The sequence below is a fragment of the Nomascus leucogenys genome, chromosome 24 (assembly GCF_006542625.1).
Source record: "Nomascus leucogenys isolate Asia chromosome 24, Asia_NLE_v1, whole genome shotgun sequence".
NCBI classification, from domain to species: Eukaryota; Metazoa; Chordata; class Mammalia; order Primates; family Hylobatidae; genus Nomascus; species Nomascus leucogenys.
The window spans coordinates 21,096,255-21,113,883 of record NC_044404.1 but is presented as its reverse complement, the minus strand read 5'-3'; the positions used below and the strand labels follow the sequence as shown (position 1 = coordinate 21,113,883).

The window sequence follows — 17,629 nt, the reverse complement described above, 5'->3', positions numbered from 1 at the left end:
TGGTAAGAAGGATTTTTAAATAACATGCTGCCAACAGTTCTTTCTTGAAAGCTACTTTTTTTTTTTCTTCCAGAAATGGGAGTCTCATTACGTTAGTCAGGCTGGTCTTAAACTCCTGGGCTCAAGCGATCGTCCTGCCTTACCTTCCCAAGTAGCTGGAACTACTGGCACATGCCACTCTGCCCAGCTTTAAAAGTAATGTTTTGGCTGGGCGCGGTGGCTCACGCTTGTAATCCCAGCACTTTAGGAGGCCGAGGTGGGCAAGGAGATTGAGACCATCCAGGCTAACATGGTGAAACCCCGTCTCTACTAAAAATACAAAAAATTAGCTGGGCGTGGTGGCGGGTGCCTGTAGTCCCAGATATTTGGGAGGCTGAGGCAGGAGAATGGCTTGAACCTGGGAGGCGGAGCTTGCAGTGAGCCAAGATCATGCCACTGCACTCAGCCTGGGTGACAGAGCTAGACTCTGTCTCAAAAGAAAAAAAAAAAAGAAAAGTTACTTTTTAGAGAGTGGCTTACAAGAGAAGTTTTATAGAAATATATTTAGTTAATGACACCTTCTTTACAAGCTGATAATTCTACTGGAAAGAATCATGTTTCAGAGTTCTGACATCTTCCACCAGTTCACTGTTACCTAGATTTTTATTGGATTTTTGCCAGTGGCATGAATATACCTTATCCTCCTTTCACAATTTCTTTTTCTCCAAACATTTCCCACCACCTTACACCTTAAAGATTTTGTTAATGTCTTTCTTACTGGAATGCAATTTCCATGAAAGTAGAGATTTTTGTTTTGTTCACTGCTATATCACCAGCCCCTAGAACAGTGACTGGCAGGTACTTGGAGAATATACATGCCATAACTAAATATAACTCAGTGAACCTGTGATTCTCTGCAAAACTATGATAAGATCTATGGCATGGGGGAGATTTTGGGTATTAGTTTCAATGAAAATGCCTTGAAAAATTAAAAGTGTTTTTAATTTAGAGAGAGCTGGGTTGCCAGGATTATTGGCATATGCGCCAATGCTGAACTAAAAGTGATAAAAATTACTTATTTCATTCAACAAATTTTTACTTCATATTACATTTCTCTTATTCCATGGAAGGTGAATAATAAGGGATAAAATTAGTAGATACTAGAAAAATTAAGTTTTGAGATTCAGTAAGCATTAATCTGTTATATTACCAACAAAGCAAAAACTTATTAAATAATCTTAATATAACATGGTAACTTATCCATTAACCAGTTTCCTAAAATTGGGATTGTCTCAGTTAAGATTACAGCAGAATTGATTTGATTCAAGTAGCCCAAGAAGGTTTTTTTTTTTTTTTTTCAGTTTTGAGGTGAAGTAGGCAAAGCAACCAAATGTTACGTGGCTTTACTTCTTTTAGAAAAGGGAAAAGTTTTTTTTCTGTTACTTTGGTTGATACTGTCTTGGGAAACTGCTATTTCAAAGTGCTAGGCAATACCCTTCACTTATCCTCAGGGAATACATTCCAAGACCCCCAGTGGGCGTATAAAACCTCAGATAGTATGCTATATATACCATGGGTTTTTTTTTTTTTTTGATCTGATAAAAGGGCTGCTAAGTGACTAATTGGCATGTAGCATATACAGCATGGATACACTGGGTAAAGGGATGATTCACATCCCTGTTGACATGAAGCAGGACAGTGCAAGATTTTATCATTCTATTCAGAATGGCTTGCAATTTAAATCTTATGAATTGTTAATTTCTGGAATCTTGTTTAGTATTTTCAGAACATGGTTGACTTCAGGTAACTGAAATTGCAGATAAGGGATTAATACTACATTTTATATAACCTCACTAAATGTCTCAAATATGTTTATTTAACTCAGGTTTATTAAGTTGTATCATTACTATGAAATTTGATATTTTCAGAACAATAATGTGTTACATATATGTGAGTTTAAAAGTTACACAATGTATATATCACCCAACTTTTGACAGCATATTGCAAGTGCTGTTGAAGTATTCCTTGTGTAATTCTTGGACTTAACTTTGTCACCATTTTTATGTAATTCTAGTGCCTTTATTCTGGGTCCTTATTCTGAAAACTTAAATCAAAGTAATTATTTTTGAGAGTAACAATGGTTGTTACTATCTAGAATTTTTTTAATAGAAAACAATGGGATTATTAATTAGCATAAACATGCTAAAATGGACAGTGTCTCCCTTTAATTTCTGTGTTGCAAGGGGAATACAGTTAGTCTTCTAATTTCCAACATCATTTTTAAAGATGTCTTACTGAATTGTAATCTGCTTTTTACTTAGCGATTATGCCAATCACTTTACTCAGAAAATGTCATCATTAAATTTCCTGCTGTAAGTCTGTGCCAGCCCTCTTTATTGCTTTTAATACTATTGTACAATATGTATAGAAACAGTAATGATGAGTTTACTAGTAGGGACATAATGTGCAGATTTGAATATACAATATTATAACATTTTGGCTTTATTTCTATTAGATATATACCATTTTTATTCATTTTTATGAAAAAGCAGTATGTTGAGGTATAATTGTATCTCAGATATTATTGATGTCTGTTCCCTTTCATAGATATGCTTTCTTCCCCAGTAAATTCTCATGCAGATCCAGTAGACATCAAGTGGGCAGTTTATCATCTAGATTAAAATATTGTTTCTCTAGTTTTCTTAATATTAGAAAAACAATCTTAAAATAATTTATTTCATTATGAAAGTAACTAAATTAATGATAAAAATTTAAATAGGCTGGGCGTGGTAGCTCATGCCTGTAATCCCAGCACTTTGGGAGGCTGAGGCAGGTGGATCATGAGGTCAGGAATTCAAGATTAGCCTGGCCAACATGATGAAACCCCGTCCCTACTTAGCGGGATGTGGTGGCGGGTGCCTGTAATCCCAGCTACTCAGCAGGCTGAAGCAGAAGAATTGCTTGAACCCAGGAGGCGGAAGTTGCAGTGAGCAGAGATCATGCCACTGCACTCCAACCTGGGTGACAGAGCAAGACTCTGTCTAAAAAAAAAAAAAAATTTAAATAATATAGAGTGCATAAAGTTGAAATAGCCAGTTTCTCTCCCTTCCCACCGTTTAAAGAAATAACATTTAACAGTTTGATACGTATTTTTTTTCATTTATATTTAACAAGTTTTTTTAAACTCAACACGGAATATTTATAGTAGTCTAAATAATAAAACTTCCTGGTTATTGTTTTCCTCTCATACTATATTCATGGGCATCTTTCTATTTCATTATTTATAGAACTTCTCTCATTTCTTTTAAAAGCTATATAATCTATTTTTGGAATGAATCATAATTTATGATACATAATTTTTTGTTCTTTAGTAGAGATGGTGTTTCACCGTGTACCAAGGCTGGTCTCGAACTCCTGAGCTCAGGCATTCTGCCTGCCTTGGCCTCCCAAAGTGCTAGGATTACAGGCATGAGCCACTGCACCTGGCCATGTTTATTACTGTTTCTATGGAAAATTCAAGGTTTTGAATTTTTTTTTAGAAGACAGGCAGTGTGCCAGTTATTTTGTGGAATACAGGTGTTAAGATACTCTTCCTGCCATTCAGTTTCTTATAGTAAGGCTGTTAGATATTGTGCTTAGGTTTAAACAATGAAAAGAAATCTAAATATTCACTGCACCATTGGTTTCACATCATAGACAAGTAAAATGAATAAAAAGTAAAGTAAAATAAAGTAGAAAACATACATGACTATTAAATTTATAATTTGGCCAAGAAGACCTTTAAAGAAAACTGCCATTTACTGCCAGTATCATTTCATGTTTTAACAACAAAAATCATCAAATAGGAGCAGTCCTTTATACAAATTTTTAGTTGTTGAACCTCTGTGTGACACCGGGGCCTGTTGTGGGGTGGGGGGAGGGAGGAGAGATAGCATTAGGTGATATACCTAATGTTAAATGAAGAGTTGATGGGTGCAGCACACCAACATGGCACATGTATACATATGTAACTAACCTGCACGTTGTGCACCTGTACCCTAAAACTTAAAGTATAATAAAAAAAAATAAAAATACAAACCAAGGTTCACATAAAAAAAAAAAAACCTCTGTGTGTGTTTGTATTTCATGATTGTTATTGTATTAATTTTGCAATACATCATTGACACTTTTTATATAGACTGAGGTTTGGGAACCACTGATTTAGAACTGGGATCAGTAAACTTTTTTTTTCAGTAAAAGGCTAGATAGTAAATATCTCAGGTTTTGCAGGCTGTATGGTCTCTGTTGCAGCTGTTCAGCTGTGCCACTGTGATGTAAAATCAGCCATAGACAGTTGATAAACTACTGTACGTGGGTGTCTTCCAATAAAACTTTATTTAAAAAAATAATTAGTGGTGGACTAGATTTGGCTCTTAGACTGTAGTTGACAGATCCTTGATCTATACAAATGTACCTCATTCTGTGCATAAGAAATCTGAGGTCCAGAGACATTAATTAACTTAACTAATTAATAAATGATATGCAAAAATTACTCATTTCTAGTAGAATAAAAATGTTTTTAAATGTTTCTGACTAGCTTATTATAAATATTATATATTTATAATAATTACTATTATTTGGTAGGGCAGATTTTCTACTCTGCTAGAGTTCACAGTTAAGAAGACTTAATGTTTTGCTAATTGCATTTAATCCCACTGTATTGAGATTATCTTGTTCTGCCATATTTATTGGATTAATGTGATATACCAGGCTCTTCCCCAATCATGTAGGCTCAAAAATGTTTCATGAGAAGAATCTAGGTTTTTTTTTTTTTTTTTTTTTTAAGAGATCACCTTTTGGATCTTATTTCACTTACCTCAAAAAATATGGTGAAGTGAGCAGATTGTGTTGCTTGCCTGGCAGCATTTGAAACCAATTTTGGGGATTTGTTTTCTGAGTTAATTTCTGAGCCAATGACATAATAAAGTAGCACATAATTGCTAATTTGAGCTCTGCTTTGAGAATAGTTTACTCATTGTTAGAGGATGACTGAGATTTTTTTTTTTGGTCTTTTTACATTGAACTTACTGAAATCATAGTCATGCCCTCTGCTTAGATCTTTTCCAAGATCTGCTTAGATCTGATTCACCAAACCTAATTGATACCTACAGAATTCTGGTACTGCAAATCATGGTGCTTCCAACAACTTTACACTTGAAAAGTGTTATGGTGGCAGTGGGGATGTTAATGGTGATAATGAAAGTGGGCCAGCCTTATTTGACTGTTTGCTTAGTACCAAGGATTTTACCTGTGTTAACTACCCTCGTACATATTTTTTTCCTTCTTGTTATGATGAATCAATTATCCATGTTCCTGTGGAAAACCAATCTTTTATGTGTGTCCTAGATCCCATCCTGTACCCATTTAAGGCTATTACTCTAGCAATTCTTTCTTTCCCACATTGACAATTTTCCCCCCTTCCTCTGCTGGATTAGTGTCATCTGTATATAGGCACACTGTTTCATTGACATATTAAGTAAAGTTTTTTTGATTCCATATTTTTGTCCAGCTATAGCTCAATTTTTCTGCTTTTCTTTTATGGCAAAATTTTTAAGGAAAATATTTATACTCATGGTTTTCATTTTCTGTCTTCTCTTTCACTATTGAACCCACTCAAATCAGGCTTCACACTCTTCACCTCTGCCCAAACAACTTTTGTCAAGGTCACTGGTGAATTGTACTTTGAAAAATCTTATTTGACCTCTTCAGCACCATTTGATGTGGTTAAGCACAGCCCTCATTCTTGAATAATTTTCTTGATTTCAACCACTGCCTTGGTTTTCATCTCTTTGGCTGGAGTTTTCCCAATTTCTGTGATGACAGGGAATGCCCCAAGATTTAACCATTGGGCTTCTTTTCTATCTGTATTCATTTCCTGAGTTATCTAGTCTTGTTTAAATGTTGTTTATATTCTGTGAATTCCAAAATGGATAACTGTAACTCATACCTATCCTCTGACTCCAGATTTGTGTCACTGTCTAACTACTTGATCTGTACTTGAAGATCTGGTAAGCACCCGAAACTTGACCTGTCTAAAATTGAACTCTTGATTTTTCTGCCCCAAACTCTATTCCTTCAGTGTTCCTCATCTTAGTAAGTAGTACCTCTGTTCTTTCACTTGCTTAGGCATAAAACTGAAAGAGTTTTCCTTGAGTCTTCTTTCTGTCACACCAGTATCCAATTCGTCAGCAAATCTATAGGCTCTACCTTCAAACCATCCAGTATTTGACCCCTTCTCCACACCTCTACTGCAAACAATTTGGCTTGATAGTAATTATAATAATAGTCTTAAGTTTTGAAAGTTAAAAACAGCTCATTGGGAGTACAAGGAGTCGGGGAAGAAGATAATTTCAGGCAGATGGGAAGTATAGTCAAAGTTGAAGAGATTGGTGTACTCAAAGGATAGGAGTTAGGAGTAGGTTATAGGTAGAACAAAGATGTGGATTCAAGAATGACAGAAAATGTAGTTTGGAACCTGGATTCTAAGTATCTGGACTTTATCTTTAGACTATATGTTCTCAGCCTTTTTTCCAACCCAATATTAGGAAATTTGCTAATCCTTTATGTACCTCCCTATGGCAGTAGTTCCCCATGAGTAAGGAGAAGAATTAGATCACCCCTACTTTCCAAGATGATCAGATATATTCCCTTCTGTCCCTGACAAAACCCATAAACAAACATACACATACACCCTTTCGTGAGAGTCACAGTTGCATGTGGTAAGCCTCAGAATAATATTTTTTAAAAGCAACACTATAGCATGATCCATGTTTTAGAAAGATAACTGTGGTGTGGATCTGTAGGAACTGGGTATTTAGTGGTTTTCATATTGGATGTTTGTGAATGTTTGAAGACATTACATATTTTGGGAATAATTTCTTGACCGCTTCAGTAACTGGAGGAGAGCTAGTGGAAAAAGATGATGAAGAATACTTAGTGTTTTTGTTTTTACGCTTTTAAAGGGATTGTGCAGAGACACAGTGTCATTGATAGTTCTGTAGTGTGTGACAAAATAACTGAATGCGTATTTAATTTTTTCCAACTTTTTAGGAACGCCTTTTTACCCAAGTCAGCCGGTGTATCAGTCAGCACCTATCATAGTGCCTACGCAGCAACAGCCGCCTCCAGCCAAGAGAGAGAAAAAAACTGTAAGAGATCTTTATTACTTTTTCTTATTTTAAATCTAAAATCTATTCACTTATCAGATAAGTTTACATAGTCATTATTCATCTCAATTCACAAATTACTGTGCCTTTTTTAAAATTCTTCCCTTATATTCATACCACTTGACCTGGAGGATTTGTATGGGCATGTAATTAGAAGTTGTTCATACCATTTGCATAATATCATCTTTAATTATTCACTGAGCTAGGTTTGCTACATGACAACATGTGTTCCACCTTTAGAACTGGGAGGGTTTAGTGGGCTAAGGTTTTACTCAGTGTGAGGAATTTAAGCTCAGTTCTCACATCTAGACTCTCCTTTAACACCAGTCTTTTTTTTTGAGATGGAGTCTCACTCTGTAGCCCAAGCTGGAGCGCAGTGGCGTGATCTCAGCTCAACTGCACCCTCTGCTTCCGGGGCTCAAGCGATTCTCATGCCTCAGCCTCCCAAGTAGTTGGGACTACAGGCACAAGCCACCAGGCCCGGCTAATTTTTTGTATTTTAGTAGAGGTAAGGTTTCGCCATGTGGCCCAAGGTGATCTCTAACTCCTGAGCTCAAGCAATCTGCCCACCTTGGCCTCCCAAAGTGCTGGGATTATAGGCGTGAGTCACCGTGCCTGGCCAACACCAGTCTTAATCAGCTCTCCATTCAAGTATGAATTGACAGAAGAAAAAAACAGCACAAGAGAGAAGAACTGAGATATTAAGGATAGCAAGAAAAATCCTTCCTGTGAAACAGATATCTTTTAAGAAACAAAAAACAGTGTTTAGAAAATGTATTCTAATTGTTTTTTATAATTTATAGGGGCTTTGTCTTTGTCTAATGAAGCAGGCCCAAGAGAATTGGAGTGTAGTAATATAAAAGTCAAATGGCAGAAAAATTGTAGGAGAGTGGCTTGCAAATTGTAGGAGAGTGGCTTGCAATGCCTTACCCAACAGAACAGACAAAATGGGTGATCTTTATATTCAAGAGAGACTCCCACATTCACCCGTGTGAGTAAGATAGGTGGGGTGATTTATAGGAATACTCTTGAATTACTCTAACTTAATAAAAATTAATGAGGTTCAGGCCGGGTACAGTGGCTCACACCTGTAACCCCAGCACTTTGGAGGCCGAGATGGGTAGATCACTTGAGGTAAGGAGTTCGAGACCAGCCTGGCCAACGTGGCGAAAACCCATCTCTATTAAAAATACAAAAATTAGCTGGGTGTGGAGGCTCGCACCTATAGTTCCAGCTACTCGGGAGGCTGAGGCAGGAGAATCACTTGAAACTAGGAGGAGGAGGTTGCAGTGAGATCATGCTAGTGCACTTCAGCCTGGGCGACAGTGTGAAACTGTATCTCAAGTAAACAAACAAGAAAATAATAATGAGGTTCAAGACTTTGGTTTAAAACTTGTTTTTATTATTAGAAACAAATTACTTGTGCATATATCATAATGAACAGGACATGACAATGTATCATGACACTACAGTCAAGAAACTATATGCTTTGGTAAGGTTGAATCAGCATGATAGAAGTTGGACTTGAAGAACACTCTCAGAATGCAGAAAAATGAATAGCAGAAATGAAACTGGAAGACAGTAGTTACAGATGTTCCTAAAGAAGAAAGTAGAATAAATGAATTAAAGCTATACTTAAAACTGTATTAGAAATAATTTTCCATACCTAAACAATAGCTGGCATTAGAAGTCTTAATTGAAGGACTCCCCTAAAAGCGTCCAGATCCAGGTGGTTTCATTAGTGAATTCCTTGAAATTCTCAAGAAGTGTGGACTGCCTTGATTAAAGTATGGTGGTAATAAACAACAGCGGGTCCTTTGTATCTTAGCACTCTCCCAGAATAGAATGCCTAGTCGCAGACACCTCCTTTACAGCAGCAACTCCACTGACATCTTTAAGCATAGGGTAGCCTTTAAAAAAATTAAGACCATACACACTTTGTGCTTATTGCATTTTTTCACCTACCAGCACATCTTTATGATTATTCTGTGTCAGTTCATGTAGATCTGCCTCATTCTTTTTTTTTTTTTTTTTTTTTTGAGACAAAGTCTCGTTCTTTTCCCCCAGACTGGAGTGCAGTGGCGTGCTCTTGGCTCACTACAACCTCCGCCTCCTGGGTTCAAGCGATTCTCCTTCCTCAACCTCCCGAGTAGCTGGGATTACAGGCGCCTGCCACCGCACCCAGCTAATTTTTGTATTTTTAGTAGAGACAGGGTTTCACCATGTTGGCCAGGCTATTCTCAAACTCCTGACCTCAGGTCATCCGCCCACCTCAGCCTCCCAAAGTGGTGGGATTACAGGCATGAGCCGCTGCACCCGGCCAGATCTGCCTCATTCTTTTTACTGGCTGTTAAGTATTTAATTGTAAGGACGTAAGATAATTTTTTTTTTTTTTGAAATGGAGTCTTGCCCTGTCGCCCAGGCTGGAGTGCAGTGGCGCAATCTTGGCTCACTGCAACCTCCGCCTCTCAGGTTCAAGCGATTCTCCTGCCTCAGCCTCCTGAGTAGCTGAGACTACAGGCATGTGCCACCATGCCCGGCTAATTTTTTGTATTGTTAGTAGAGATGGAGTTTCATCGTGTTAGCCAGGCTGGTCTCGATCTCCTGACCTTGTGATCCGCCCGCCTCAGCCCCCCAAAGTGCTGGGATTACAGGCGTGAGCCACCGCGCCTGGCCAACATATGATAATTTTTGAGCTATTCTGTTCTCGATCAACCTTTTTCCAGTCTTTGCTGGAAAAGGCATGATTGCAGTCAGCATTATTACATATGTATATAAGGTTGTTTTCAGGATAAATTATTCCTAACTCGTAGGGTATTTATATTTTTTATTTTGGTAAAGAACTTCAGAGAATCATTTACAGCATTTAAAACTTTATTCTAGGCCAGGTGCCATGGTTCACACCTGTAATCCTAGCACAGGAGGCTGAGGCACGAGAATCACTTGAACCTGGGTGGTGGAGGTTGCAGTGAGCCGAGATTGCGCCACTGCACTCCAGCCTGGGTAATAGAGCGAGACTGTCTCCAAAAAAAAAAAAAAAAAAAAGGGAACTTTTATCTATGCAGTAACTTTCATATATTAAAAGTATTTTATGAAACTTGTATGTTAAATATGGTAAATAAAATCAGTCCGACAGGTTCTTACAAAACAAATATAAATATTAATAGTTTGCCTTTTTGACCTAGATATCCAGCCAACTAGGTTTCATTTTAGCTTGTTATTCTAATTAGTTCATGTCAGAGCTAATGGCCTACATTTATCTGATGGATCTGTGATTGAAATAAAGTTAAATATGGTGATTATCACTTTTGATATTTGACAGATTTCCCAGTTTGCACCTTTAACTCACTTATATGCCTATAAATTTGCTACACAGACACTCATCTGTACATATGCCATTTTAACCTTATAGATAAGAATTCGGGATCCAAACCAGGGAGGTAAAGACATAACAGAGGAGATTATGTCTGGAGGTGGCAGCAGAAATCCTACTCCACCCATAGGAAGACCCACGTCCACACCTACTCCTCCCCAGGTAAGACAGAGTGAGCTGTAATGGATGGCACTATTTGTTCACTAACCTCTACTGAACTCTTCTTTCTTCTATAGCCACTTTCTGTACTTTTCATTTCCATCAGTTGTCTCGCAGCCTCGAATATCTAAATGGTATTTAAACAGACATGTTTTTTCTCTTCGCAAATTATAATATTTTAAAATTTTTATTGGTAATATATTCATGTATTGTTTTCACAATCAGAGCACAGGTGAGGTGCTGCCACTCTTCTTAATAAACTATTGCATGATACCAAAAGGAGCTGCATTCTTGTAGAAACCTCATCATTAAATGAGTATTTCACATTTCACATGGAACCTTAGGATTTAAGAGCTGCACCCTTTGTTAATGCAAACATTAAGGTTGAGAATTTAACATTTTTACCAAACAGTGTTGCTTGAGATGATTGCCTGTGTTATTGAGAGCATATTAGGATGTATAACAGGTATACTTCTTACCTTTTAGAACTACATAAATGAGCTTCTTGAGTGCAGAGTGTCTTCTTTAATTACAGTCATCCCTTGTTATCTACAGGGGATTTGTTCAAAGATGCCCCCTCCCCAGTACCAAAATTCGTGGTTGTTCAAGTTTATTATGTAAAATGGCGTAGTATTTGCATATAAACAGTGCACATCCTCCCATATACTTTAAAATAATCTCTAAATTACTTATAATACCTAATACAGTGTAAGTAGTTGTCATACTGTATTATTTTAAAATTTATGTTTTTATTTAAAAATGTTTTTTTCTTAAATATTTTTTATCCACAGTTGGCTGAATCTGTGAATGTGGAATTATTAATAAATTGTCAGTTAGGCACCTTTTTCTTCCTGGTGAAGAGTGTGGTTATCATAATCTCCTAAGATTTTACTTTCTTGTTTTTAAGAATCAAGATATTATGGAAGGAACTGGAGTTTAGTAAACTGTAATAGAGATTAGAATTCCGCACATCTGCCAAGATTTGTATTTCAAGGCTGGGTGCATTGGCTCACGCCTGTAATCCCACCACTTCGGGAGGCTGAGGCGGGCCAAATTACCCGAGGTCTGGAGTTCGAGACCAGTCTGGCCAACTTGGTGAAACCCCATCTGTACTAAAAATACAAAAATTAGCTGGGCGTGGCGGCACTTGCCTGTAATCCCAGGTACTCAGGAAGCTGAGGCAGGAGAATCGTTTGAACCCAGAAGGTGGTGGCTATGGTGAGCCGAGATTGTGCTACTGTACTCCCCAGCCTGGGCAATAGAGAGAGACTCTGTCTTAAAAAAACAACAACAACAACAAAAAAAAAACAGAGATTTGTATTTCATTCCTCCTATGTCACTTTACATTTTGATAAATGATATAGAGACACGTGGTTTTCAGATCTTAAAAATTACCTAAAGTGAAGCCAGTTGCAGGTGCAGTTATGCCGATGTGCGTGCAGGCACATGCCGATAGTCCCAGCTATTTGGGAGGCTAAACAGGAGGATCCCTTGATTCCAGCTTGGGCAACATAGCAAGATCCTGTCCCTTAAAAAAAATTGTCTAAAGTGAAAGCCTAGTGTCTAGAAACAGATAAAAAGAAAGCTATTAAGGAGTAGGGGGCTGCTCTCTTTCCTCTTTTATGCCTGGATGGTGAAGGGGTTCCTTGGAGCCCAGTTTACAAACACGTGATACGGATGATCACACAGAAAGCATTTCAGCATGATAGACTATTGACTTAATTTTAGTAGTACAGACAAAAATAAAAAGTTCATAAAAATGTTCTTAAATATCAAAATCACAAACAGCTGGCTGAGTTTAGAGCCCCTTGGAAATCTGTGAATTTGAGAAAGACTTAATTTTTGTCCTTTGTTGTAATGATGTGTTTTCTCTTGGAAATGATGGTATCTGGCTAACATTTATCTCAGCCTTTTATTATCCAGATGAGTATATATGTCCATCTGGACATGTGTGTTGTAAGGTCATGTTAATAATTCTTCATCATTCCTCATTATTCCCCTAGGAACATTCCAATTTTGGAATGATTAAGCAGGTCTTATATTTAGTCTCTTCCCTGGAAGTGAGCGTGGGATAAGCAAAATTTTCAAATTGAAGTAATCTATATATGTGCTCTGTTAGGTGGGGGTACACTATAGCAAAACTTTAGGATTAGTTGATCAGTGCAGTCAAATTTTAGTCTGTATTTTCAAACATTAAAATGTTAATACTGTCAAGCCAGATAAAGGATAGACAATCCTTTGTTGATTTCTGTTTAAATTCTCAATTTGGACATGTATGTGTCTTTTTGCACCTAAATTCCCTGTGGGGTGTGATTGGTTTTCTTTAACCTTCCAAGCTTGGTTCCCACCCTCTTCTGGTATCCCTCTGTGTTTAGCTACAGACATCTTTTTGTTCTCTGTCTTTCCCCAGAGACTGTGGTTCTGAATATGAGTGTATATTTCTCTATAATCATAAAGCACATTGAATCTACACTTTCAGCAGATGAAGGCCATCAATCAATAGTTGTAATGTTGGTAGTTCTTTTTGAGAAGTGTAACATCAGTTATAAAGCATAAGTTTATTAGGTGAATTTCATGCTTTTAAATCCAAATGCATGAAATTCATGGAATGAACAAATAGCTTTTTAACAGAGACATGTGTACTAGAGATATTTTATTTTCCTCTTAAGAAAAACAGCAGCACAAGCATAATGATGGCAACTGACATTTGACCTCATTTTCTGGAGCATCATAGAAAGGATGCAGTGGCTCACACCTGTAATCCTAGCGTTTTGGGAGGCCGAGGCGGGCAGATCACTTGAGGTCAGAAGTTCGAAACCACCCTAGCCAACATGGTGAAACCTTGTCTCTGCTGAAAATACAAAAAAACTAGCCAGGGGCGGTGGCAGGCACCTGTAATCCCAGCTACTCAGGAGGCTGAGGCAGGAGAATCGCTTGAACCCAGGAGGCAGAGGTTGCAGTGAGCCGAGAGCACCACTGCACTCCAACCTGGGCAACAGAGAGAGACTCTGTCTCAAAAAAAAAAAAAAAAAAAAAATGTTGACCCATTGTTTCAAAAGAAGCTAGAAATCTTGTTATGTGTAAAAAAGCTGCAAGTTATAAATATTGGCAACTAATTTCCTTAACAAAATAGCACTCTGCCAGCCAAAGAAAACTCATTAGATTTAACTTCAGTTTTACTAGTTTTCATTTTGACATCAGTCTGGATAAATACAGAATCACGTCTGGTTAGAAGACTACAGATGAGACAGTCCTCGGCGTCAGAATTTAGGATTCAACAGTAAATACTGTAGTACTGGCCTTAAAGTACCTGCTTTGAGTTAGACATAATTGCTTATGCTGTGGATAGCCAAGCCTTTCCCTATCACCGAGGGAAGTCCCAGTCTCTGTAAAGGGAAACAGAAGACCTGTTACTAAGATCTGACTGGTGCAGAGGTGACCAAGTGGGGCAGAATTGTAGCACAGATATCAGAGACCCGTTAATGATCGTGGTACATGTAAAATAGAACAGGGAAGAGGTTTAAAACTTTGACTTGGAATCAGACATAACTGGGTTTCATGTGTCAGTTTCACTGCTTAGCTTTGTGACTTTAGCCCAATTACTTTATTCCAGGGCATTACTTTCTACATTTAAAAAGTAAAACCTATCACACAGAGAGGATTAAATGAGACAAAATACTTAAAAATTGTTTAAATTCAGTGCCTGGTGCGCAATGAATATTCAGCAAATATCTTATTAATATTACAACTATTATTATTTCAGGAGGCACAGAGAATGACTGGAAGAATGTGGGAAGGCTTTACCACAGAGATGCCATTTGATCTAACTTTCATGGGTATTCACAAAATGAAAGGGAAAGGGGTATTGAGGCAGAGGAACAGCATGTGCAAAAGTGGGAGATTAGATGAAGGGAGGCTATTATTATCATATTTCAGGTGAGAAATTCGTTGGAGAGGAAGCCAGTTGGAGAAATGTTTAGCAATTAGTTACTAACTAGATAAGGACTCTAAAAAGGATGACCTTTTAGATGATAATTTACCATCTAAATTGGGGTGATTGTGGAAATGAATGGCGATGCTATTGTTAATGCCAGCACAGCAGGCGTAATCAGTACTGCACATGTAAATGGGGATGCAAGTTTTCTCCAGATGTAAGGGAGAGAGTGAGTCAGGGATGCCTCTTCATGTTTAAAAATACCTCTTTTGTAGTGAAACATAATATTGAGTATACGTGGAGAAGTTTAAAGAGCAGGATATAATGAGTTTGCTTTTGGCAAGCGGTCAAGCCGTTGTGATTTTTATCTAATTTGGTCTTGAGGTCTCTCTGTCAAGAGTGGCCATAAACCAGGATAGCCACTCTCTAAGAGAGCCCTGACCAGGGAAAAGTTACGTTTGGGTGTGTTTGTCAGGTGAGACATAATGAGGAAGTGAAACCAAAATGCATGTAACAGAAAAAAATGTACTACTTCCTAATCCCAGAGAGGTTAGCAGTGCTGATGGGAGGCTGATAGGGGAGCTCTGAAGACAGCAGGGAACTCACCCAGCAGGTGGAGAGAGAAAGAAGACTTGTGGGACTGTCCTTTATTAAGGTCCATGTCCTCCCTTAGGCTTCCCCACTGGAGTTATGGATTTGCTAGTTTGAGGAAAACACTTTCAAAGGGTGAACTTACTTACATGACTCTGGTGTTAACCATTAGTTTTGTCATGGTCAGCAGCTATGGGATATGTTGGTCAGTGAGATGAAGAACAAACGGCCTCTTTCACAAGCAACTACACAGGAAGGAAATATTTGAACTAGGCCAAAGGTGAAGGGGTTTCAAAAACATATGCCAGGCCAAAAAGTGGATGCTGAGGGAGCAATTATATTAAATTTGTGACACAAGCTATGAGTTAATTGAGGGAAACTGCATTGGGTTTCTGTGAGGAGATTGGAGAGGAGAAACAAATTTTTGCTGCTGCTGTTTTTACCCTAATGAGAAGTAGACAGAATTTGAAACTGTTCTTCATAAGTCTTAAAATTTTCTATGGGTTAACTAGTAGAGATTTTATATCTCACATATTTAGGAAATATGCATATGTGTATATACATGTTCCCGTACAGAGGATCACAGTGCATAGATGGAGGTGCATGGCTGGATATCATGGCGCACTAGAACACTTGCTGCTGGTTTTCACTGTGTTACTTAGATTTATTACCTTGGGTCAGAACATTAAGTTCTTAAAACCCCTATTTTTTTGTCTGTAAAATGAGGAATTGTATGAAATAATCTGAGAGTTCCCTTTTAGTTCTGACCTATTAAAGTGGGAAAGAAGGAAGAATTTTGTTACTCGCTCAGTATCAAATCACAACTCCTGATGATGACAATAAGGCATAAGGAATATCTCTGTATTTAGAAATATGCTAGCTATTATGCCTAATAGTCTTCATTGAAACCCTGTAGGGTAAAAATAAATACATGATGCCATGTCAAGATTGTCTACTTCCAAATAGGATGAGTGGTGGATCAAAAATCACTTAATTTTTTTTTTTTTTTATATTTGAGATGGAGTCTCACTCACTGTCACCCAGGCTAGAGTGCAAGTGCAGTGGCACAATCTTGGCTCACTGCAACCTTTGCCTCCCGAGTAGCTGGAATTACAGGCGTGTGCCACCACGCCAGCTAATTTTTGTATTTTTAGTAGAAACGGGGTTTCATCGTGTTTGACCCAGGCTGGTCTCGAACACCTGACCTCAAGTGATCTGCTCGCCTCAGCCTCCCAAAGCTCTGAGATTACAAGCATGAGCCACCATGCCCGGCTGAAGATCACTTAATTTTTAAAAATGAATTACGTACCCTTCTTCCTTGATATACTCTTTTTCCCCCCTTGCTTCTAGAATTATTATTGTAATGAAACACCGTTGTAACATGGGAAAGAGTCCTATGCTATGGGGCTTTGGGGTAGGAAATTATGGATTGATAGCATATCTTAGGAAAGATACAATCTCTCCTACCATTTGGGAAAATTACTAAAGTCAGCAGGTTATTATTCAGTCTTTTGTTGAGCTGCTTATGAAGTTGATACCTGCAAACCTTAAATTCCATGACCATTTATTAATTACAGTTGACCCTTGAACAAAATGGGTTCATTTATATGATAATTTTTTTCAGTAAATATATTGGAAAATTTTTTGGGCATTGTGATAACTTGAAAACTCCCAGATGACATACTGCCTAAAATTATTAAAAAAAGAAAAATTTAGGTATGTCATGAATACATAAAATATATGTAGATACTAGTCTGTGTTTTCATTTAGTGCCATAAAATATATACAAATCTATTATAAAAGTTAAAATTGATCAAAACTTAGGTACACAAATACAGACCATATATGATGCCATTCGCAGTTGAGAGAAGTGTCAATAGACATAAATATGCAATCTGGACATGGTGGTGCACGCCTGTAATCCCAGCACTTTGGAAAACTGAGGTGGAAGGGTTGCTTCAGCCCAGGAGTATGAGACCAGCCTGGGCAGCATAGCAAGACCTTGTCTCTCAGAAAAAAAAAAAACTAAAAGAGGCAATATTACATCCTAACTTCATAAAATTAACTGTAGTACATACTGTACTAATGTAATTTTATAGCCACCTCCTGTTGCTATTTTAGTAAGCTCAAGTGTTGAGAGTATCTGCTTAAAATACCCTGTGACACTAATCATCTCCAGATGAGCAGTTCATCTCTCCTATAAATTGTGCCTCATAGTAAAAAGTAATCTCTCTTTGTTGTTGCATATTTTTTCATCGTGTTTAGTGCATTGCCATAAACCTTGAATAACACCATGGAACCCATACAGAGTGCCACCAGTGATGCTGGCAGTACTTCCAAGAAGCAGAGAAAAGTGCTAACATTACAAGAAAAAGTTGAATTGCTTGA

At 37.7% G+C, this 17,629-nt stretch overlaps 1 protein-coding gene across 27 annotated transcripts in view; it reads left to right on the top strand.

Annotated features, from left to right (window-relative positions):
- EIF4G3 (eukaryotic translation initiation factor 4 gamma 3) overlaps window positions 1-17,629 on the top strand; it is a 352,454-nt gene that overhangs the window by 186,487 nt on the left and 148,338 nt on the right. For all 27 annotated transcript variants that reach the window (XM_030805828.1, XM_030805829.1, XM_030805822.1 and 24 more), the window contains 2 exons: window positions 7,069-7,166; window positions 10,597-10,719. In XM_030805828.1, coding sequence (XP_030661688.1) covers window positions 7,069-7,166; window positions 10,597-10,719 — 221 coding nt within the window. The remainder of the gene's footprint in view (window positions 1-7,068; window positions 7,167-10,596; window positions 10,720-17,629) is intronic.